Source organism: Ruditapes philippinarum, unplaced genomic scaffold (assembly GCF_026571515.1).
Source record: "Ruditapes philippinarum isolate M1 unplaced genomic scaffold, ASM2657151v2 ctg5901_1_1_1_1, whole genome shotgun sequence".
Taxonomy (NCBI): domain Eukaryota; kingdom Metazoa; phylum Mollusca; class Bivalvia; order Venerida; family Veneridae; genus Ruditapes; species Ruditapes philippinarum.
In genome coordinates, this window is record NW_026865168.1 from 238,358 (window position 1) to 261,784 (window position 23,427).

The window sequence follows — 23,427 nt, forward strand, 5'->3', positions numbered from 1 at the left end:
GCTCATAAATAAGTCCGTTTTCCCTTTTGTTAGTTTTGAAGATACCAATTTCAAAAAACTTAAACAGCGTGTGACGCCGGGGTGAGTACAAAAATTTTCCATATTTTTCAGATAGTAGAGCTAAAAATACGAAAGTAGGAACTGATGCTAGGACATTACATTAAATGCCAGAATTATAAATTAAAGTAAAATCTTTGTAACGGGCAAAATTATTTATTCGCTGTAAGAAACGCGCATATTTCAAGAAACAAAATCAAAGTAATATTTTTAACTATTTGTACATTCGCCACGCTTGTTGTTAATGTAAAACACAATGTCCGGGTTTTTTTATATTTGTAATAACTGTTACATTATGAACATTTTAGCATATAAAATTATTGTCAGATACAACAGTATAAAGTATATATTAGGAAATAGTAGTCCACTTCCAGAACACCTGTTGTTTGTTGTTTGTCTATAGGATGTGTACCTAAACGATAAAAATATATGAAGTCAGTTAGCTTTATAAATATATTCCACAGTTTCGTGTATTTTCCAAGAGTGTTCAGGTAAATGACAAATTTTGATTTTCAAAATACAAAAGAATATTTTAAACATATACTAGTACGTGTGACTTTATTTCTGCCTTTTCTTATCTATGAACATACATCAATACATCACTTGATTTGACCTCGTTGTTACAAAAGTTATCTCCGAGCTCGGTCTAAAATTTCAGAATTTTCATTGGTCAGTGAAAATTCTCTGTGGCTTTTTGACTAATCAAGTACTTGAGTTTTGAGTTTGAGTTAGAAAATTTCTTTAAAACCTTGGACACTGGTCATTGCATTATATTTATTAATTTTTAATGGATGAACATTGGAGAAGCGGGTAAGAATTATGACTTATTTCATAGTGTACAACAGAATCTGCTTACATGATATAAATAATGGCGGAGTCAAATCAGAGCACTGAGGTCGAACGCACAAATAATTATACTTCAAAATTATCCGCTAGCAGTGATACTCGTTCTAGTGACATTAAATATCATAAACGTACCATGTTTCTGTTTGATTATCGTCACACTTGTGAAAGACTGTATTTAAAAATTTGTCCCAGTGTTCTTCAGACTTCCCTGAACACGCTGCAGTTATCAAAGTGTCTAATGTCCCTTTAAGGGTCAACCATTCCCTGTGAATTAAATAGCATGCATATTAATTATTTTTTCTTTCTTTCTTTCTTTTTTTCTGTTTGTTTATTTGTTTTTTTTTTTATTGTTGTTTATTTTGTTACAGTTACAATCCACGCAAATTACAAAAAGGTCTATTTCAAAATACATGTAGTCCTAACTGCGTTAGTCACGCTGTAGAAATATGGAGAAAAAATACTGCAAAAACAGTCAATAATCGCACGTAACATGTAAATTATTACTTGAATCTTTTTATTCTCCTGAAAACCTTAGTACATTTTCTCAAGTTTGATTTTGTTGAAATAGCCTGCTCATCTAGAGGCATGCAGCTTTAATATATATAACATTATTAACATATCTATTTACATGTATATATACGCGTATAGCAATGTGATATATTATACAATACAATAACTTTATAGCATCAAACATATTACAATGCTTATATAGCACATACAACTATATAAAGTGGCAAATGAAATCACATCCAAAAAGAGAAAGAAGCATACAAAATCGTTCAACAATTACAATTTTGTGTCAGATATTTTTTTTCTTCAATTACTACACATGAAGTAATTGAAGGTAAGAAAATTATAAGATTTGTTGCTTTTTTTTTTAGAAAAAGAGATTTTTATTCTTATATCGGACAAATTTGATACAATATGGCTGACTAAAATTATCAGGTTGTATTTTCGGATGACATCAAACTGTTTTAAGTTTAAAGGTACATTATGCCTATGAAATAAATATTTTTGTTCTCCTGTATAAACATTTAATTCATAATGTTGTAACAATAGATTTAGAACATGTGAGACGCTAAACAGCTGATGAAAATAACGTTGAATGTGTAAAGTAAGATAGGCTCACCGCATTGTCGCAAAAAGTAAAAGTAACCCATACAAAATACTAAAATACCATAAGTGTACTAATTTCCGAAATGCAAAAGAAGCAAAGGAAGGATAGGGATAATTGCCAATGAGTAACTTTTTAACAACTGTATTACGACATCGAAAATGAGATACTTTTGAAAAGTAAAAACAACAGCGTTTTTCGGGCTTTATTTGCGTCGACTACAGCGGATGTCCTAAATTTGATTTATTCAAAATAATGACATCACAGTGGGATACGTGACAAAAACGATCTTCATTAGAAAACACAAAAACTGTTGCAAGAGAACAAGTTAGATACAATGACAACTTACGAGCAGATTACTGTTGTATTCTCAGTGCTAGCCGCATAGGATTTTTCAAGTGAAGTCTGGAACGTTCTTATTGCGGTCCAGACGTCCTGGTCCGAAACCGTACTACCACAAGTTAAAGCGTCCGTGACCTCTGTAAAATATTCATACACATACAAAATTATTACAATAATTAATAAACAGACAAGTTTATCTTTTGTCCATAAACAAATATTCTTTCATCGAAAAAAAGTTCTAATACAAAGATCATAAATAGCTCACGTAGCAAATACAACTATCAAAATAGCTCGCAGTTTAGACGTTCGTAGCTAATACAACTATCAAAATAGTTCGCAGATTAAACGTTTGTAGCTAATACAACGATCAAAAAACGATACAACGATCAAAAATAGCTCGAAGATTAGACGTCCGTAGCTATAAAGCAACTGTACTTGGTTTGTACTTGCAAACGCGACGAAGCCTAAGTTGCCGCCTCCAACATTTACTATAGTACCCTTCAGCCAGATATCCCGGCATGCACCGGCAGTTGGTGTAAGATTGTTGTAGCATTTTACATGTTTTATCATATAATGCTTAACTAGAATCTAGTATATGTTAGTTATAAACAATTTTTTAAAGGTTATATGGCTCTATATAAGCGGTTGTTTGTATATACATGTATAACCAGAGCCGCTATGTATAAGGTCATATAACTTGTCAAGAATCTTTAAAACGAATTTATATAACTATGATAATACAGCAAAAATTAATTCATTTGAGCTGGGACAAAAACATATAGCATATTTTTATTCCAGATTTGAGATAAAAAGGAAAAAAATGACAACAGTCGTGTATATAGGTTATATAAGCGTCACGGTTATCCAATGAAAAGCGACGTTACAAACGTTCAGTATTATAAACTTAGAATATTATAATAAATTATTGTAAATAAAATAATAAGAATCTACCAGACTCGATCTGGTCACACAGTCCTAGATACGCGGCCGTCAATGCGTCACCGTTACCAATGTGAATAGTGTGATCATGTGACATACATGGTTCCGCTACAAGTTCCATACAATACGTTAGGCACGTAGTGTTACTGAAAATATTTGAGAAATAAAAATATTGACGTACATGTAAATATAAAAATAGAGAAAAACTGAATCCTGAGAGAACGCCCAAAACGAGAAACCTGAAAATGTTGCAGGCTTGGTTTGATTGAGCCTTCTCCTGGATGGCACGGGAAATTGTAAGTTACCGCCCACGCCCCCTAGCACCAGTTTAATCAGAATTCAACATTTAAGATTGAAAACGGTGCAATTTTAAATTTATAAACATCCGCTTACAAGTAAAAAAGAAAAGACATAACATTTAATCAACGATTGCTGTTTCTTTGTTGTTGTTGTTGTTGCTTTTTGTTATTGTTGTTGTTTTTTGTTTTGTTGTCTTTTTGTTTTTGCTTCAAAGCTAATTAGAACATATTTGTTTTAGCACAACTGTGATGGAGGCTTAAGTCACTCTCGAGTTCACTTCTTCTTTTGGACTAACTATGGTACCTTATAAGGCCAGCAGAGCTCGAATCATGATCCTTAAATAGAATAGAATACAAGAAGGTGCTTCGTGGTGCTGTATAACCTACCCGCACATACTGAAACTTAACAAAAAATATAAAGCATAGTTTCCAATGTAAAACGCGCAGCAGGTGTTAGGGGTGTTGATTGGTCACTACACACCCTCCCTCGCCCCTTACCCACTCTACAACCTTCAACCACTCCCAAACCGTGTAAACATCAATATTTTTCATTTGAAATACTTTTTAACATTTGATATATGCTGTAATTCAATTTCCAACATTTCCCACAAAAAAGGAAAGAAAACCAACAACAACAACAACAACAACAAAAACGATACATATTATTTTAGTATCATATTATGCATAAGAATCTTTTTGTTATTATTATTATTATTATTATTATGCCTATTATTATCATTTTTATTAGTAAAATAACGCACACTTACAAACAAAGATTCCTGTAGTCTGTAGCGTTGACAATTGGGAACATGTAGTCCGCTAACAATCGATTGTACCTTAAACATCGGTCAAGGTCATCTTTCACAGACTCTGGTGTACATGCACTCTTTGCGCATGTGCAAAGACAAAGAACTGAAAATAGATTCAAATGATATATGAACATATGATTATTAAACACAGTGTCAAGTGTCCAATATATGAAATACAAAATATTCTTGAGGAGTTCCACTAGCTGAGGTTAAAAAGCATAAACAGATAAAATAAGAAAAATTTCTATAGATCAAAGGAACCATTTTTAATGGAAAATTCTGCAAAAAAGTCATAAGGAAAAATACCCAGAATTAAATTGAATATCGATTTTTTGTGCGATTCTTAGTCTGTCTTGAGCAAAAACTGTTGCAACGCTTTTCATATATTGTGGTCGATTTGCACAATTAAATCATTATCCTGGGGGGGGGGGGGGGGGCATGGCGAGAGAATGAGCTGAAAATTGCTGGTGTACTGATATAGTTTCCAAAGTGATACTTATTGGCCAACAACCTGAATCATCTTTTCTATCTGTTGCACTTTTTGGCAATCATAGTACAGATATAATGATTTAGTATTTTGTATGGAAGTCAGAATACTATACTTTGTTAACATTCTGCTACTTTTATAACAAATATATTCACATTTATCTCAACTCTCTTCGGGTCATAAGCATCTAACATACAAGTACTTAAAACCATTATTAAAACGTTACGTTTGCTGTTTAAAAAATGTTTAAAAATGTATTTGTTCATGAGGCATAATGTGCCTTTAATAAAAAAGAAGAATCAGAAACGGTTGAAAAGATAACATACCTGTATATACCGTGCATAATAGAGTGTTTGACATCGGTGTTTTGATTCCTAGGTTGTTGTTGTTCTTGCTGCTGCTGCTGCTGCTGCTGCTATTGTTGTTTTTGTTGTTTTTGTTTATTTGAACATTAAATGTTCAACGTGCTTGTTAATTATTTTCTCAACTTAAACACCATTTCTTCAAGAAGAATCTTTATACACTTTTACAATTTAAATTCCTTGTATTCATTCTCCAAATTTTACACTAAATTTTACGTGATTACTTCATTTATTTCGTTATTTATTTTGAGACAAAATGAATGGCGTCGTCGGAGCGAATAATTTATCTTTTGTTTTCTGTCAGTTATTCTTTTGTTTAAGAACGTGTAATTATAGTCTTAATAAATAGAATAGTGAAAACATGTCGAATTTAAGATGAATTGTTCGAAGGAAAGTAAGGTAAGGTAAGGTAAGGTAAGGTAAGGTAAGGTAAGGTAAGGTAAGTTAAGGTAAGGCAAGGTAAGGTAATTTAAGGCAAGGTAAGGTAAGGTAAGGTAAGGTAAGGTAAGGCAAATCAAAGCAAAGTGAAGTGAAGTAAAATAAAAATAAAGTAATTTAAGTAAAGTAAAGTAAAAGTAAGTGTAAAGTAAAGTAAGTAAGTAAATTGTTATAGTGACATGTACATATGCAATCATATACATGTACAATTATAGCAACCGACCCAAATGGGCCTATAAGTCACAAATTTAATGTTTTCATGATGCATCACATAAAAACATAGGATGAAGTATTCATGGTATAAACAAATATAAAGTGAGGTGGTTCTAATTAATGCGAAAACAATATTAACCAAAGGGTACAAACGTTCAAAACGCTAGAGTTTGATAAAGATACTATCTGTTAATTTAACATTGGTAGCATTATGACAAAAATAATGTTATTCTATTAAAAACACACCTTAAATAATTTTAATAGTGCTTGAGATCAAATAATTAAAATATGATTTATTCATACAGTCGGACAAACGTTCGTCAACACATGCGCAGCGAATCGTTGCATGTGATCAAATATACCCGCTATTTTGGCGCCAAAACAAAACCACTATATTAGATAGGCAGTTTAAAAATAAACACGTGCCACACGTCTCCTGGCATCTTTATACATATCCTCAATCTTCTGTGTTTGCTGTGGGTTTTTTATAATTATAATTGTTGATATTTTATGTTTTGAGTTTTGATATAATTTTCAACAACATTTTTTTATTCCTTTCGATTGAGGGAATGATTTGCTTATTGTTACGCTTTTTTTAGACCTTCCAGAAAAGTCCTGCCGTGTGTAACAATTTAGTGGTAAAATTTCCAATGAATTCTCCGGTCAGTGCAAGAATGTAAAATTCTTTGTAAGACTTTATCGTCTGCGTTCCGTGGAAGCCCGGTGGACGTAACTTGTTAATCATTACTCTTAAAGATTTGTACAATCTGTCATTTCAGTGCCCTGCTATTTTGTTGTAATGATGTTCGACTCATATATGGCTCAGAGTTCCTGAATATCTCGAACTTTTATGTTTGAGTTGACCAAACATTCAAACTTCATAAGGTCCTCTTCAAGGGTGGGTCAATGAAGTCATTGTAAGCTGGTAAAGGCGTCTTTCTAGCTGCAAGTTACCCTGTCGTATCACCTACAAACAATGTTTTTGAAATATATTTGATTGTTCTTAAGCAGTGTTGTGAACAAGGCGAGGCCTATGACAAACATACGTTTTATCTAACAAAGCTTTTCATGTTCCTTTAAGCAAGTTTCAAGTTTTTATTGACACCACAGACTTAAAATGTCAATTAAAGTCCATTCTCATCTTGATCCCTTAAGGGCAAACTGAGCATGTGAGAAAACATATGAGAAAACAACAATATATATAACAAAACATTACAGAACATAGTAAATCAAGTGACGTGTAGTAAAATGAAACCATGGCAATGATGTGAATATATGTTGAAACTTATAATAAAAATGAAATATAAAAAGGGAAAAAAGATAATAAAGATAATAGTGAGTTTGAAAGCGTACTGTATTTGTTTCTTCATAAACTTCTTTTTTTTCTGAAGAAAACTAGATCTAATTGTCGAAAGAATAAATTAGAAAAAAAAAACGTTTGTTTTTTATTGAACAGATTATTTAATATATATCCTACAAAATAATATCTTATCTACCTTCCCATCTCAATATTTTTAGCGTTTTTTATTAAATACAAGCCTAAAGAGACAAAGAGTACAAAGTAAAAGTAATTATACATGTATAGTATTGTTGTTGCACGGTATACAAACCGGTACGGTGATTGTACGGCATTGTACGGTCAATGGACGGAAGACAAGTCGCGCATGCGTCATACCGAAACAGGAAGTATTTTTGAGTCAGAAAATAGACGATATTTAATTGGAGAAAATATCAATTTATTTTAAAATAGTAACTTCAGTTGTAAATATTTAGGTAGGCTGGTGCAACACAAAGATTATTACGTTATTTTTGTGACCAATCAAAATGGAAATATGGTTGAAAGTCAACTTTATAACAACTTTATTGGCTGTGTTTACATCTAAATGGACAGGTAAACATATTTCTAAATTGAAAATTCGTGACTATTTCAAATGACACACCCTTTTAAACAAAGTCTTCGTCAAGTAATTAAATTTTGTTTCGTGATGATCATTCAATAGGCATGGATATTTATGTACAGATTTACACAAAGAACATATGAAACGCAGCATGAACAATGAATTATTAAAATGAATTTATAAAAAGGTTATATAATTTTTTAGTGCAGCCCTCGAATATTTACCAGGGAATTTGATAAAGCCAATATCTAAATACCGGAAACTGTCCAATCTAACTTTTTTTTGAATGTTTGATTCATATTTAAGGAATTAAACAAACAAACAAAATTAAGTCACTTAATTGCATAAACATGTATTATTTTACAAAGAGTTGATCAACACACTTTACACATCAAGACACTTCCCCCACCCCCTCAAAAATAAAAAAATAAATCAATAAGACTATTCATCCCACAATTTTTTTAAGACATTTAACTCAACACTTAAAATGAAAATGATCAAAGCTGATAGAAGGATGAGGAAGACAAGTAAAAAAAAAAGATCATTTATTTTGTTTACATTTTTCGATGTCAAAATGGCATTCGATATTTTATGCACTGCTTATTTTAGTTGATGGGAACCATAATAGTACAGAATAATGTTTTCATTTTCAATCAGAACACTGCAACTATTATTGCTAACTTGTTACGAATCCGGGTCAGCTTGGCCCTAAAACGTACTCGGACCCGAGTCAGCTCGGCCCTATTCCAACTCAGCACGGGTCAACTCGGCCCACATTTCAATAATCAATATTTAGGTTTGTGTTAACACTATTTATTGTAATTATTGTAATTATTTATAATACACGGACTGACAGTTTCAAACTAGCAGCAGACAAGCTTTTCTTATCAGTAGAATTGCGAGTAAAGATAAACGATTGCGTATCTCACTGTATTTCTACATATTTAACTTCTGTTCTGTTCTTTATTACTTTAACTAGATAATGCACAGACAAGGTCTTTCTATTTGATAGAAGAAAAAAACGTATGACATGTGCAAATGAATTTCGGCAGCAATCAATGCGCTTATACGGAAGATTTAATTAGAAGCTTATGATATTAAGTAAACACGTTTTTGTTTCATATTTTTTTAAATATTACTTTACAAACACATTTTATTAGAAACTAGATCTATATTGATTTTATCGAATCTGCAAGACAGATAAATAACATTTTTTTCTAAATATACTTTATTTCAGAAGAAGTACAATGTATAATTATATAATAATAAGATATTTCTTATTATTCATTTACCTTAACAACATGCAAAGCAAAGTTAAAACGTTATATATATTTTGTAAAGTGGGCCGAGTTGACTCTTTTCCACTTGTTACTAATAAATTACATGCCGTTTATTATTGCGTTACGGTGCCCAACCATGAACTGACACTGACAAAATCACTGATGGGATTAGAGATCTATATAAATTTACATGTATATATTAATTTTTTAAAATAATTTCCTTTTTAATATACACATGTAGCCTATAGCCTAAGCCGAGCATGTGTGGCTTTCAACATATGAACAGTAAACTATTAGGGTAGTACACTACATGTCAAATAAAGAACGAAGGAAGTGTGAAAAGGATTAAACTATCATATATTTTAATTTATATTTATTTATTCCAATCTCATCCATATGATATACATGTATACCAGTACAATAATAATGTACAACATGATATAAAAATGCATGTATTTAGCCATTCTATGTAAGAATTATAAAAGAATTATAAAAGAAATTAAACATCTAAAATGTAATAGCAAAAATAAAAAAAAGTATTAAGATTAAACATTACCAGTGTTCAACAAGAATAAACAACAGCTATTAAAATATTAAGATGTCATAGTGGTAGCCTTTCTTTAGAAAATAAAAACAAAATTTTTGTTTTATGATAAAATAAAAAAAATTATATTAATACAATCAATATTTTAATCACCATCAGTACGTCTAACATATGTCACATTCAATTATATATGTAAAACACAAAATCTAAAATAGGGGGTGAAGTGTCTCAATCAGATTTCATAAATTACAAGGTGTAAAAAGAGGGGTGAAGTGTGACTTTTGGCAAAAAATGGCTTTGGGTGAAGTGTCTGAGGGGTACATCTACATATATAAGAAATAAAAGCATATTTGTGATTAAAATAAAAGTCATACCTCCTCAGTTATATATGAAATTTAATGTTGTTGTTTAATAAGACCGTCAGTTAATTAAATTAAAAAAAAATCATTGTGTCAAAATGATTTAGACTTCAACATTTGGGTCTATTTAAAGACTTTGTACGTATTGTTTTACTGCAGTTGTGGGTACAGGTAACTGTGATTATTTCAAGTTATTAGTGCTTATTTCATTTGAAATTTACTTAAACTACATGTATAATGTTAAGATTATTTCTTCTTTTCAATGGATTTTATGTTACTGGGTAGCAGTCTATTTGTTTAATTTTGGCATTGAAATCATAACTCAAATGGACCAGCAAGAGCATTGTGATGTCATTATATTTATATGTACATTGTACAATTGATTGTATTATTGTATTATTTGTGAACAAAACTTTATGATTTTACATAGAAATGAAGTAATCCTCACTGATAATACTTATTAGATATGTTTGATTTATTTGTAAATATTGATAAATCTCCCATTGTCAGATAAAAAAAGAGATAAACCCCTTTCTTCACCTTACAGTATGTGTATAGTAATAATTTTAAATTGTGTGCATGTTTTAAAGCTAAACTTGTACATGTATATGCCCATTAAACAGGGAAATTGTTAAGATCCAAACTTAGTAAAAGATTAAAAAAAAAATTGTGTAGAATTATTATAAAGAATCTCACCAGTCCATGTGATACAGAACTAAAATTTTAGAGATGCATAAATTTGAAATTTATTAGCCTTTGCTAGCACTAACAGTACAATTGAGCCTGGTCAGACTGAAATTATTAGCCTTTTATGGCAAAGCTGTCAGATTGATTTGGAGATTAAGGCACAGCGGGAGCGCAATGCTTAAAGCGCCTGGAAAAAGGCCTGGTATAGAGTCTAGTCACTGTCAGGCTGCTGGGAAGTGAAATTGATGTCTTCGCCAGTAGTATAGAGCCTTGTTGAAACTATTATTTTCTAATTGCTTTAGGACATTTTTTTCAAACTATAAAAGTTTTTGTTGGTAATGTGATACATATTATAATGATAAAATCTGGAAGGTAAGTGTTCAAAATCAGTGTATGATCATTGAGATATAATGGTGTAATGGTCTAATAGATACAGATATGCTTGAGGTGTTGTGTGTGTTTTTTTACCATTATAAAAATGCGATATTTGAGCAATTTTATTACATAATCATTACCCGAAATAAATTCATGTATTTAACATCTCAGTTTATAATGAAGACTATTTATTTATTCACAAAGTCATTACTAATACTATCAAACCCAACTGGCAAGGATCACAATAAGCAACAGTGGCTGGCAAAGTCAAAATTTACAACTGTAAATTTACAACTGAACATAATCATGATTTAATAAATGATGATTCATATGTTAAATAACAAAGATTCACCACTGTTTTTATGTGTTTCTATGTAATTTGAGTTCATTAAAGGGACTCCACTCAGAGGTTTTTGACATAATGGGACTGAAAATATTTTTTCAAGATAAATGTACCATTTGATGTAGGTTTTGATGCAAAATTTCAGATCATTCGCGCACTTCGTTTTTTTCAAATTGTAAAAGAAATGACCCAAAATAAAAAGCGTTTAAACACTTTTCACTCAAATCGGGCTAAGAAAAGCATAAAAATACGATTTTCAATTTATTTCAAAGTATATTTCTTAACTGTCTTTGCATATATTTCTGTTTAAAGTGTCCCAGCTCATTCATGTAAGAAATTCAAACGTTATGTTTTTAGGCTTTTTAACCTCACAGGGGAGTCCCTTTAAGATATGTTCTCTTCTGAGTAAATTTGAAGATCATTCAAGAGTATCAACATCTATAAATTTATATCTTACATTTGTTAACGTCCCTATTCAAAACATCAAACTTTGTTCATGATACATATAAAATATTGGATATAACGTGAATCCTTAGATAATAGGCCATTGTTTGTCATGTCTGATGTATAAATTGTCCACTTTTCACCTTTATATACAAAAATATAATTTTAGACATTACATCAAAAGTTAATATTGTATAGAGATGACCTGACTGTAAATCTTTGACCATATGCAGGGGTAATAACTCTGCAGAATTTGTTACTGAAGAATCTTTATACAATATTAACTTTTGATGTAATGTCTAAAATTATATTTATCCAATAATTGTTTATGTTTAGTGGTTCACAAAAGTTTATTGTTATATAAATGTAGAAGTTATTTATTTGTTTATCATATCCTGTAAAAAGTTATTGTTGATGATTCAACAAGTGTGTGTTTATTATTCCACTTAAGTATATACAATAAATTACCTTTAACTTTTTTTTTTTGAGACTTACATGTATATATTTTACTCACATATATGAATCTGTTTTCATATGGATGAATTTTTATTCAGTTCATATAGAAACTGAATATTTCTGAGCAAAATTAACTATATAAACAATTTTGAACAAATTCTGCTATATTGTTTATACATTTTTTTCAGAACACATTTTTGCTACAGAAATAATATTATGCTATTAATTCTGAACAAATTTAAAATTTGTATTGTGATCAAAATATTTCTGAACAAAACTTTGTTTTAAAAAGTCAAAAAGGGTCTACTTTATGAATATTTCTGGACAAAAAGGCTGCTCCATAATTTATGCAGTCTACATGTACATGTATATTTGTTTTATATATTGTTTTTTTTTGCCATTTAAAAAAACAACCACAAAATTTTCATTAAAAATTTTACTGAAAGCATCCTTTAATACTTAAAGATTTTAAAAGCATTATTTGAATATGGTGATTGGTGGAAGGCAGTAATTGGTGTGATGATTGTTTACAATGAAGCTGTTACATACATGTACTATAAGTTACAATGAAGCTGTTACATACATGTACTATAAGTTACAATGAAGCTGTTACAATTTTACTATAAAGTTTCATTACAGTTGACTGACAGTAAACTAATACCTATACAAACATACAATGTACAAATGTACTAAAAGGTCAAAATAAGGTCAAACAAGATTTTGTCACTGTTTGGACATTCATTCTATGTTAACATTATTAACCCCCATACTGTATTCTCAGCTTTTTATAATAATTGAGCCGCATCATGACAAAACCAACATAATGGGTTTGCGACCAGCATGGATTCAGACCAGCCTGCACATCTCCCAAGTCTGATCAGGATCCATGCTGTTCTCAACTTGTAATAGAGTTTAAAGTAAGCAAACAGCATGGATCCTGATCAGACTGCGCGGATGTCTGGATCCATCACTATGTTGGTTTTGTCATAACGCGGCCCATATGTACACATTGTAAATTATAGTGCAGTACTCACAGTTAAATATTTTTTATTTTGCATTTAATTATAAGTGTTATTAAAAATTGGTCTATAACTCAATTTTACCTTAATTGGTCTGTAACTCAATTTTACCTTACTTGGTCTGTAACTCAATTTTACCTTAATTGGTCTGTAACTCAATTTTACCTTAATTGGTCTGTAACTCAATTTTACCTTAATTGGTCTGTAACTCAATTTTACCTTAATTGGTCTGTAACTCAATTTTACCTTAATTCGCCTATAACTCATTTAATTTTACCTTAATTGGTATATCTTACTCAATTTTACCTATAATTGTCCACTCAGGTATCTGCTTTAATGAGGAACAAGCATTGGGGAAAACAGCTCTTTAAGAATTCCTTTACAAAGATTTGTTAATTTTGCTCTACATTTTATGTTAAAGCTCTTAAAAACATACACATTTGAACAAAGCATAAGGTTTAGTTGGTAGGTTTGATTGAATTAACAACTAAGCTTTTAATTTGTATCATATTTGTGAGCACAGGCAGTAGATTAGTTTACAGTTAGTCAAGAAATTTAATTAGTTAGCCCGTCTGTTATTGTATTAAAATTTTGTGCATGTTGTTTTTGTTGTACATGTCGGACAGAAGAACACAGACTGGTTTTTGTTGTCACTATATTGTCTCTTATAGAATCAATAACCAGTCCAACAACAATGTGGTCATGGGATAACTGGATTACCAAGTTTTAGATTATGTTCATCTGTTAATTCTGCAACAATTATTGTCCCAGTTATTGTCCTTGTGTGAAATTCTGATAGAGCTGTTGTAAGGAAACTGATTCGAATTAAAGTGGATTGGTCTGGTTAGTGAGCACATTATAAAGTGGATTGGTCTACCATACATGTTTATCAGGGCACATTTTCAGAAGTATTTCAAATATTTGACGAAAACAATAACAATGTTTATTTTGAATATCATTGTAAAATATTTCTTGACGAAAAAAGTCTATAAGTGATTTAGAACAAACATTTGATTAAACATATTTTATAAGTGCTAATAACAGCAAAAGTAACCTGCACCGTCCAGGAATGGAACCTGGATTGACCATCCAATGCTCTACCGAATCATGGTGCCTGTAATAAATGCTTAATTAAAAGCTTAAAAGTGGCATATTGCACCTGTATACATGTATTATAACCACTTTGAAACTTAAAAAGAATGTCAAGCTACCAACTTTTTGTAGATTAGAGACCTGAGAAATAGAACATTTTTTATTAAATAATTATATGAATTACAATGTAAAAGTCATAAATTATATAAAAACAACAACAACCTTTTTTACTACTATACATTTAAGTTGTTGTTTTAGAGGTAGGGTGTAATATATTTACCTTCAAGCAACATTAATGGTAACAGTCATCTACACAATTACATTACATTAGTAACTCGAGTCATGTGTTTATAATACAGTCATGTACATGTATATAGTTACATGTACATGTTGTACAACAGTTTAGTGATTTTAATTGACAGTTGTAATTATATAGCTGTCAATACACGAGTCATGACTAAATTGATATCTGAGAATACTGAAAGTATTTAATGATTAATCATGGCTGACATAAAAATATAACCACATTATCTGAAATTTTATAAATTATTTTCATCTTATATTTACAGGTAATTGTCATAACATATATATCGTCACATTGGTGCTATAACAGCTTAACTCCTATAAAATCATAAAAAGAGTTAACCCATTACTGTACTTATTGCCAGGCGACAATATAGAACTGACATTACATTTTATATGTACATGTATATAATTGTTACATAAAATTGAAAGGGATTTAAGAATGAAAGAAAACTTATACAATAATTATGAGTTCTTCTCCCTAGACAGATTACAGATGTTACTTAAGAAGCTTTTTTTCCCAATCTTGTCCCTTAAGATTTTTTAAGATTTGATCATATGTTAAAATGTCAGTTGTAACAGATGTTACATGTATTATATATGCTGATTGTTCATTGATTCTTGTTTATTACAGGTGAACTTTCACCAGTAATTCATCATAGGTACAGATGTTGTTCTTTAATATCAAGAACTTTGATTTTGTTAGTCAACAAAACAATGTTAAGAGTCATACATCTTCCTATAGAACTGTCAAACATGTTAATTAAAAAAAAATCACAACAAACTGTTACATAAGCTAATGAAAACAGATCTTTATAGTTGATATTTCATAAAGCATTTAAATGGTTTCAAACCTTGAAATCGAATATTTTATTTATCCTAGACTATACACGTTTTCAGTGTATTTTGTATTAAAAGACTGAAGCTTGCCTTTCCATTTCTTAGGCCAGCAGCTTAACCAAATACAAAAACAATTGAACATTGTTAAATGTAAGACATCATGACTGGACTGAAATTTTACAAGATTATATCAAATAAGACAAAGACATCATATATTCAGGGGCAGCAAAATCAATTATCCATAATTATTTTCCAGGTAGAAATGTCCCAAAGCTAATGTACAAAAAGTAAAATGAAGATTTCCTAGAATTTACTGTATAAGTATTGTATCATAGGGACAAGTTATATAAAGAAATTACTGCTTGAGATAAGACAGATTTGAAAGTCAAAATAAGATTGTATAACCTGTAAAGATCAATTTACAATGTAAGTTATACACCTGGGTAAATAAATGTAATAATATATCAAGTTTATATACCTGATATACCTGAATTGTTGTACGATAATGTCAGGGTGACATAAAAATCTTCCTGTTTGGGTAATGTTAAAATTATATATTATACTATGTCAAGTATAACAAATAATCTAAGGTCGGTGTATAGGTTAAAAGTAATATGACAAAATATTTTTTTCTGGTATCAAGAAGAATAGGTTGTTATGATAATATCATATATAATACAATGTCATGTATAAATGTTAAAAAAATGAGGGGGTTGTAGGTTAAAAGTTATAGGTAGGGTGTAGGTAATTAAAAACATAATAAACAATTTTTTTCTGGTATTTTTATGATTAAGAAGAATTGGTAAGCGAAAAAAATACCAATTTGAAACATTATAAAGGAGAAATACAGTAACTGTGTATTGAAGAATTTTACTTAATGTGGCTAAAAATTCAAAAACAAAATATTAAACTGTGAGTTAATTGTATCTCACACTATTAGTCTGGCCAACATTACTTCCTACACCAGTAGATCATTAAATTACTCAACCTGCACTGGTGTTGATGTGTTGTATTTCTTCATTTGTTTCATATTTTGAACATAATACTTCCTGTATAATTCTTTTGTTCTTTGTTGTTATGTCTGATACTAAATACTGCCAAAATAGTTATTTATTCATTATCACAGTATATAAAAAAAATCAACTGTACCCTGTCTTGTGAGCCTTATAATATAATTCAATGTGTACCCTGTCTTGCGAGTAAGAGCACATGTTCAAGCAGCTTCCGATCTCTGTACCCTACTTGGGACCCTATATATTTTAACTTGTGTCTTACTTGCGATATAAACAGGAAGTAGAATTGTTTATAATAGTGATATACTGATTGTTCATATTACAGATCTTTGTAATATAGACCAATGCAATTTAAATTCGACTTGTAATTAAATGTTGTTGTTATTGTTTATTTCAGAGAGTAAACAATTAGACGAGTATATACTGCACTATGAGGAATTGACATATAACACAGAACAACTACACAATAAACATATGCGGCATAAACGTTCACTTGATAACGCAGTGCATTTAAACTTAAATGCATTTGATAAGTAAGTTAGTCTTAAAATTTCTTAGTTTTTCATTGCCTTACTAACTAACACGTAGCTCAGTAGGGAGAGCATGACATAAACAATGTTACGCTAGGAGGTGTTGTTTTGATCCTGGAAGGCGTAATTTCTACGAGACATTTGATCTTAGACATTCTTGCATAGCAGACTGGCGTTTCCGTGAGTTTTACCCATGCCGGAAATTTCATCTGGCATGGGGGGTGCTAGATGTGTCGCGTGTCAAACAACAACGTCATTTTAGCATGCTTTATGAATGAACCGCGTTAAAATGACGTCGTTTTAGAAGGGCAATATGTGCTTAGGATGACATCATTTCGCGGTTGTTATTTAAGTTGTAAGTTCAAAAGTTGTTATTTAAGTTGTAAGTTCAAAAGCTATTGTAAAAAAAAAGTTATGGATAAAAATGACTTTAATTTCCATGATCATGTATCGTATTGATGTAAATCATTTTAAATATGAAATAATATGGCAGAATATGCAAGAAAAATATCTGACATATGTTTGCGGTTCGGATAGGAATATCCGTCCCTTGGGAACCCGCCCATGGGCAGGTCCCCTCGGGACGGATATTCCGGTCCGAACCGCAAACATATGTCAGATATTTTTATTATTAATGAACTTGATGGTCATTTGTCTCTCACTGCTGATGTAGAAATCATGTGGGATAAGTTGTCAATCACTTGGGGAGAAATAGGGTAATTCCTTTTAAGGTAATAACCAGATGGTGCCAGTCAATTTTAACCAGGTGGTGCCAGTCAATGTTGATTTTAATTGGACTATACTGGTAATAAGCAGTCACTTTTGGTTGATAGTGGTCAAAGCTCATTAAAATAGGTCAACACTGGGTTAGACAGTCACTATTGATTGATAGTGGTCAAAGCTCACCAATAGTGGTCAAAACTGGGTAAAAAAAGTCACAGTTAAAACTCATCAATAGTGGTCAACACTAGATATTTATATTTTTCTTGATGTATTTTGAATGAATACTTTGATGATAAGTGTATGTTAAGATTGGCTTTTTATCAAAGAAAGGGTATAACATTTCTTTGGTGATTAGGTTTATAATTTATAGCATGTATAATTCAACAAAATAGAGATAAGTAGATAATAAATATTCAAGGATAGAATGTGATAACACTTCATGTGAATTGTATCAATAAAAAGATTAGATTTTTACATCCTGGAGTTGTAGATCATTGGGAGAGCATTTTGTTATTTGTCTGTCAGTTTGTTTGTTTGTTTTATTCACAAAACTTAAACTTTGATGATAACGCAGAAGTCTTAAATCCAGCCCCACAGCCTTCAAACTTCATGTAAATTGATAAGGTTAACACACCAGACCAACTTAGAGGTCAGATGGTCAAAGGTCGCTATGGTTAAAGGTCAAGGTCACCAGGGTAAATGAAAAAGGCGTGGCATTAATTCGTATGTTACAAAGGTCTTTCCTTGCTTTGGTTTTTGCCATTTATATTTGAATTACTTGGATTGCTTAATTATTGAATGCTTTAAATCTTCTGAAAGGGGTGTCAGTGATAGAGCACTGGTAAAAAATGTTGACTTCAAGGTACTTGCTACTTATCTCATTGCTATCCTTTTATCAACCATTTAACATGTTGTAAAAGCATTATTTAATGTAACAAAACTCATGAATGCTCGAAGATCTAATTAACAAAATCATTTCTGCGGTCTTTATATAAAAGGTAAAAGTTTTTTGGAAAAATATCTGGCTAATATACATACTAGTAATTTTCTATTTTCTTATTTCAGAAACTTCAATTTACGTTTAAAGCATGATGCATCTGTGTTCACACCAGACTTTGTGCTCGAGTTCAACGGGACAAAACAAAGACCAGACTTGTCCTTCATTTACCAGGGAGAAGTTAAAGGTAAGTGTGATTTCTTGGTGATAAAAATGAATGACGATCAGTACTGTATGGTTCAGGTTGTGAAAAAGTACTCTAAGGTTCAGGGTGTGAATAAGTAATAGAAAGAAACCGAAACAAATGTTGTCAAATAGCCATTATATAATGTCAGTAAAACCAACCAAATAAATATTTGTTGTTGTTGTTTCATAGAAACTAATACATTAAAAGTCATCATTATAAAATCTGATATTACAGGTTTAAAGGCACATTATGCCTCTATTATAAATATTAAAGTTTTTCCTTCTTTTTAAATGGCAAACATGAATTTTATAAAATTTAAATAATTGTTTTACATACAGTACATGCTTCACAAGGAAGAATTGGACACACAAAATAAAATCACACTTTTGAGAAATTAAGATAAATGCTTATTTCGGACATAATGGGCCTTAAATAAAAATCAAGAATTTAAATGACAGTGACATGTATATGATTATTTATTATATACTTATAATTGAAATACTGAGAAATATTGATGAAATAAAATGCATATTTTTTCATTTATCATATTTTCACTGCAGTGTTGCATCTAGGATGCGTGATTGCGCGATTTGCGCATATTTTTTGCAGATCGCACATTTTAATGAAGTCAATGCGTGCCAAGTCGCGCATGTGACAATTTTTAACTTTATTCAGTTTATCTTCATCGTGTCCTGAAAGCTTCAGCCATGTTTGTTTTCACTCGTGGTAATGACTAAAATACGTACTAAAAAGGGTGTAGCAGCCGACTGGGTCATCTCACGTGTGTTTTGTAGTATTCGTCAATATTTTATTTTTTCTACTTCCGTTTTTGAGCGGACGATAGCTGTCGAAAATGCCTGAACATAAAATAAATGAATTCTTTTCGATAAGTCATAGTGTAAGGTAAATGTATGTCCCCCACATTTTTTTCAAATCCCCCACATTTTTCAGTTGAGTGGGGGACAATCCCCCATAATTTTGAAATTCTAGATGCAACACTGCACTGTAAAAAATTATTTTTCAAAGCAGTGAAATAAATTTATCCCTATTTTCACTGGTGTCCTTCCTAACTAGTTTAAACTAAATTCATATCAAATAAATAATTATATGGAAGTCTCTTTCCTCACTAATAACTGTAAGGTCCAATAAGAGTAAAAAGTATAAATATAATAAATAGAAAATTTAAGTTTTTTTTATAAATATACAGAATTTAATTTCATCTCTTGGCATGAAAATTATCATATTTCACTAAAATATACCATTACTAAAGTCTTAATAGAAAAAATTGAATATCCTTCTATGTGCCACTTGATGAAAATAAATCTTTACTTAAGTATTGTAGAGAAAAAAAACTTGAATATCTTCTATTTCTGTTAGTGAATAATTTATATTTACAGATAAACCGGGCAGTTCTGTGATGGGTGGGATTATTCAAGGTGTGTTCACTGGTTCCATTCATATACCCAGTGAGCAAGAGACATATCATGTAGAAAACAGTTACAGATTTTTCGATAAGAAGCCAGAGTTCCATTCTGTCATCTATAAAGAAAGTGATATGAACCTGGACCCATTCAGGTAATTTTTATGGCCCCTCCCCTCCCCCATACCACCCCCCCATACCACACCCCCCATACCACACCCCCCCATACCACACCCCATAATTTTGAACGTGTTCTTGTACAATAACACACAGTTCAAATTCAGATTCCTAGTAATATAATTATATGAATGATTAACTGTTTTCAAACTTGACACAAAAGGTTCAAATCAGGCGTGCCATCACACCTGATGGTCTGCTCTTTTTGCTATGAAATCAATACATTTACATTGTGTGTTTTTAGCTCGACTATTCGATAAGAATAACTAGAGCTATTGCAGTCACCCAAGCGTCGGCGTCCGCGTCGGCGTAACCACTTATGTTAAAGTTTTTGTAATAGTTCAAATATTTTCAAAGTCCATTGACATATGGCTTTGAAACTTTGCACACTTGTTCACCATCATGACCCCAACCTGTAGACAAGAGGAGGTAACTCTATCAAGCATTTTGACAGAATTATGCCCCTTTTTTAACTTAGAATTTACGTTAAAGTTTTTGTAATAGTTCAAATATTTTCAAAGTCCATAGACATATGGCTTTGAAACTTTGCACACTTGTTCAACATCATGACCCCAACCTGTAGACAGGAGTAGGTAACTGTATCAAGCATTTTTTTTACTATCAAGCACTAAGAATAGTCGAGCGTTGCTGTCCTACCGACAGCTCTTGTTTTTAAAACGATGAATGGCTTTGTCATAAGATTGTAAGAAAGTGAATAGGGGCATAATGTTAGGTCTGTAATACTGTCATAGAATTCAGTAGTATCAAGCATGACAATAAAAACCCTGAAATAAATATATGAGCCGTGTCATGACAAAACCAACATAATGCGTTTGCGACCAGCATGGATCCAGACCAGCCTGCGCATCCGCGCAGTCTGATCAGGATCCATGCTGTTCGCTTACCAACTCTATTACAAGTAGAGAAACTGATAGCGAACAGCGTGGATTCTGATCAGACTGCGCGGATTTGCAGGCTGGTCTGGATCCATGCTGGTCGCAAACCCATTATGTTGGTTTTGTCGTGACACGGCTCATATATAGATGTTGTTGGTAAGTGTGAGGTTCATGATCGGATATAAAATATCTATATATATCAGATAAAAAGATGTTCTAGAACAAAATATTATTATTCAACATTATACTATATGATCTTAATATATCACTTAAAATTCTATAAACATTTTTTCCTCTAAGAAATATTTTATAAGTACATGTATATCCAAATTATATGGTGTTTTTTCTTTTTTTAAATATATGAAATGCTTATGGAAAGTGTGCCCATTGAAGACCAATGTGTATTCATTGTTTTAGTTCTTAATTGTTATACTTTCAGGCTAAATGGTTAACTTTAATCTGTTAAATTACTAAGATTATTTATTTATGCTGATCTTTAACAGGCTGTAAGGCAATTTGCTTAAAACCTATCCGATACCATATTATCACTGTCATGTGTACAAATATATTCTATATGAAAAACTTTACCATACTATATTTGCTAAAATAAAAATCTATTCCATACTGTGTTATTACATTCATGACTAATAAGTTTGTTTACAAAAAAAAACAACAAAGAAAACCAAAAAAACAACACCTTTACCATACTATTTGTGAAAAAAAACAACACAAAAACCTCTACCATACTGTTTGTAAAAAACTGCAAAAACTTTACCATTTTGTAAAAAACCCCATTAAAACCTCAACCATACTGTATGTTTAGGGAGAGAAGACTCAGGGAGAAAAGAGATGCTGAAAAGTTTGGGACATGCGGTAATACAAACGCCAAAGAATGGATGAGACAAGTTGTAGCTTCAGAGATAAAAGAAATTAACAGAGCTAAAAGGGTAATACATTTTAGTTTTTAAAGTGCATAAAATGAATATGAGCCGCGTCACGACAAATTTAACATAATGGGTTTGCGACCAGCATGGATCCAGACCAGCCTGTGCATCAGGATCCATGCTGTTCGCTTAAAACCCTATAACAAGTAGAGAAACTGATAGCAAACAGCATGGATCCTGATCATGCAGATGCGCAGGCTAGTCTGGATCCATGCTGGTAGCAAACCCATTAAGTTGGTTTTGTCGTGTTGCGGCTCATATAATGAATATATAGGTGATTACTTTCAAGTGAATTATGCTAACAGAGCTACAAAAGTATTTCAGTGTTGTTTTTAAAAGTGCATATACATATAGATGATACTTGTTTTGAGTGAAATATGATAATATTTTATTTAACCGCCTCCGTGGTCGAGGGGTTAGCAGGGTTGTCATTAAGAAATTAAGAAAACACTCTTTGTTATGCATGATAAAGACAGAAATGACCGCCTCAAGTTCAAAACAAACCTTCTGCAAAAAATGTTAATGACAACCCTGGGTTAGAGTCGATGACTTCTAATCCAGTTACCTCTCTGGCGTGGGTTCGATCCCCGGGAGATGCTTTGGTAGTTTAGCGCAGAGGAAGGTAGTCTAGTACTGGTGTAACTCTCCAGGAACAATGGTTAGGAAACTACCCGCCTATATGACTGAAATACTGTTGGAAAAAGGCGTAAAATGAAACAAACAAAATAACACTGAGAAGATGTAAGATTACAATATTTTAGAGAGAGGGTATATTGATATACAAGGCCATCCTTAAAAAAATGTTCGTTTGCAGTAACGCGACTGACTCACAAAATTTGCCCCTATTCAAAATTTTTTTTTCATGGTCTGGATAAAAAAAAATTATTTTTGAATCAGAAATGCTTTGTTTTCATTTTTTTAAAGGTAAATAGAAGAAATTTCTTGCATATCAGACAGGATAAAGTCTACTGTTTACACCAATGCTAGACAAACC

The 23,427-nt window shown here is 31.3% G+C and overlaps 2 protein-coding genes across 2 annotated transcripts; one reads left to right on the forward strand and one right to left on the reverse strand.

Moving 5' to 3' along the window:
* Positions 1–243: 243 nt before the first annotated feature.
* On the reverse strand, positions 244–5,485 carry LOC132728089 (uncharacterized). The gene is made up of 6 exons (XM_060713700.1): positions 5,220–5,485; positions 4,365–4,509; positions 3,311–3,444; positions 2,367–2,496; positions 1,036–1,167; positions 244–469 (listed from the first exon to the last, which is right to left on the reverse strand). Exons 1-6 carry the CDS (start codon positions 5,251–5,253, stop codon positions 346–348), a joined length of 699 nt encoding a protein of 232 aa, XP_060569683.1. The 5' UTR covers positions 5,254–5,485; the 3' UTR covers positions 244–345.
* A 2,075-nt stretch (positions 5,486–7,560) lies between these two features.
* Positions 7,561–22,472, forward strand: LOC132728097 (disintegrin and metalloproteinase domain-containing protein 10-like). Its single transcript, XM_060713709.1, has 5 exons — positions 7,561–7,797; positions 16,957–17,092; positions 18,878–18,996; positions 20,394–20,571; positions 22,313–22,472. The coding sequence occupies exons 1-5, from the start codon at positions 7,731–7,733 to the stop codon at positions 22,455–22,457; spliced, it is 645 nt and encodes a 214-aa protein (XP_060569692.1). The 5' UTR covers positions 7,561–7,730; the 3' UTR covers positions 22,458–22,472.
* Positions 22,473–23,427: the final 955 nt, after the last annotated feature.

Bases quoted from the DNA above. Each gene is read 5' to 3' on its own strand.
- LOC132728089 (XM_060713700.1), bottom strand. From the start codon at position 5,253: ATGTCAAACACTCTATTATGCACGGTATATACAG. The intron at 4,510-5,219 runs GTATGTTATCTT...ATCTATTTTCAG, and splicing joins ATTATGCACGGTATATACAG to TTCTTTGTCTTTGCACATGC. The intron at 3,445-4,364 runs GTAAGTGTGCGT...AAATATTTTCAG, and splicing joins GACTACAGGAATCTTTGTTT to TAACACTACGTGCCTAACGT.
- LOC132728097 (XM_060713709.1), top strand. From the start codon at position 7,731: ATGGAAATATGGTTGAAAGTCAACTTTATAACAACTTTATTGGCTGTG. The intron at 17,093-18,877 runs GTAAGTTAGTCT...TTCTTATTTCAG, and splicing joins AACTTAAATGCATTTGATAA to AAACTTCAATTTACGTTTAA. The intron at 18,997-20,393 runs GTAAGTGTGATT...TTATATTTACAG, and splicing joins TTACCAGGGAGAAGTTAAAG to ATAAACCGGGCAGTTCTGTG.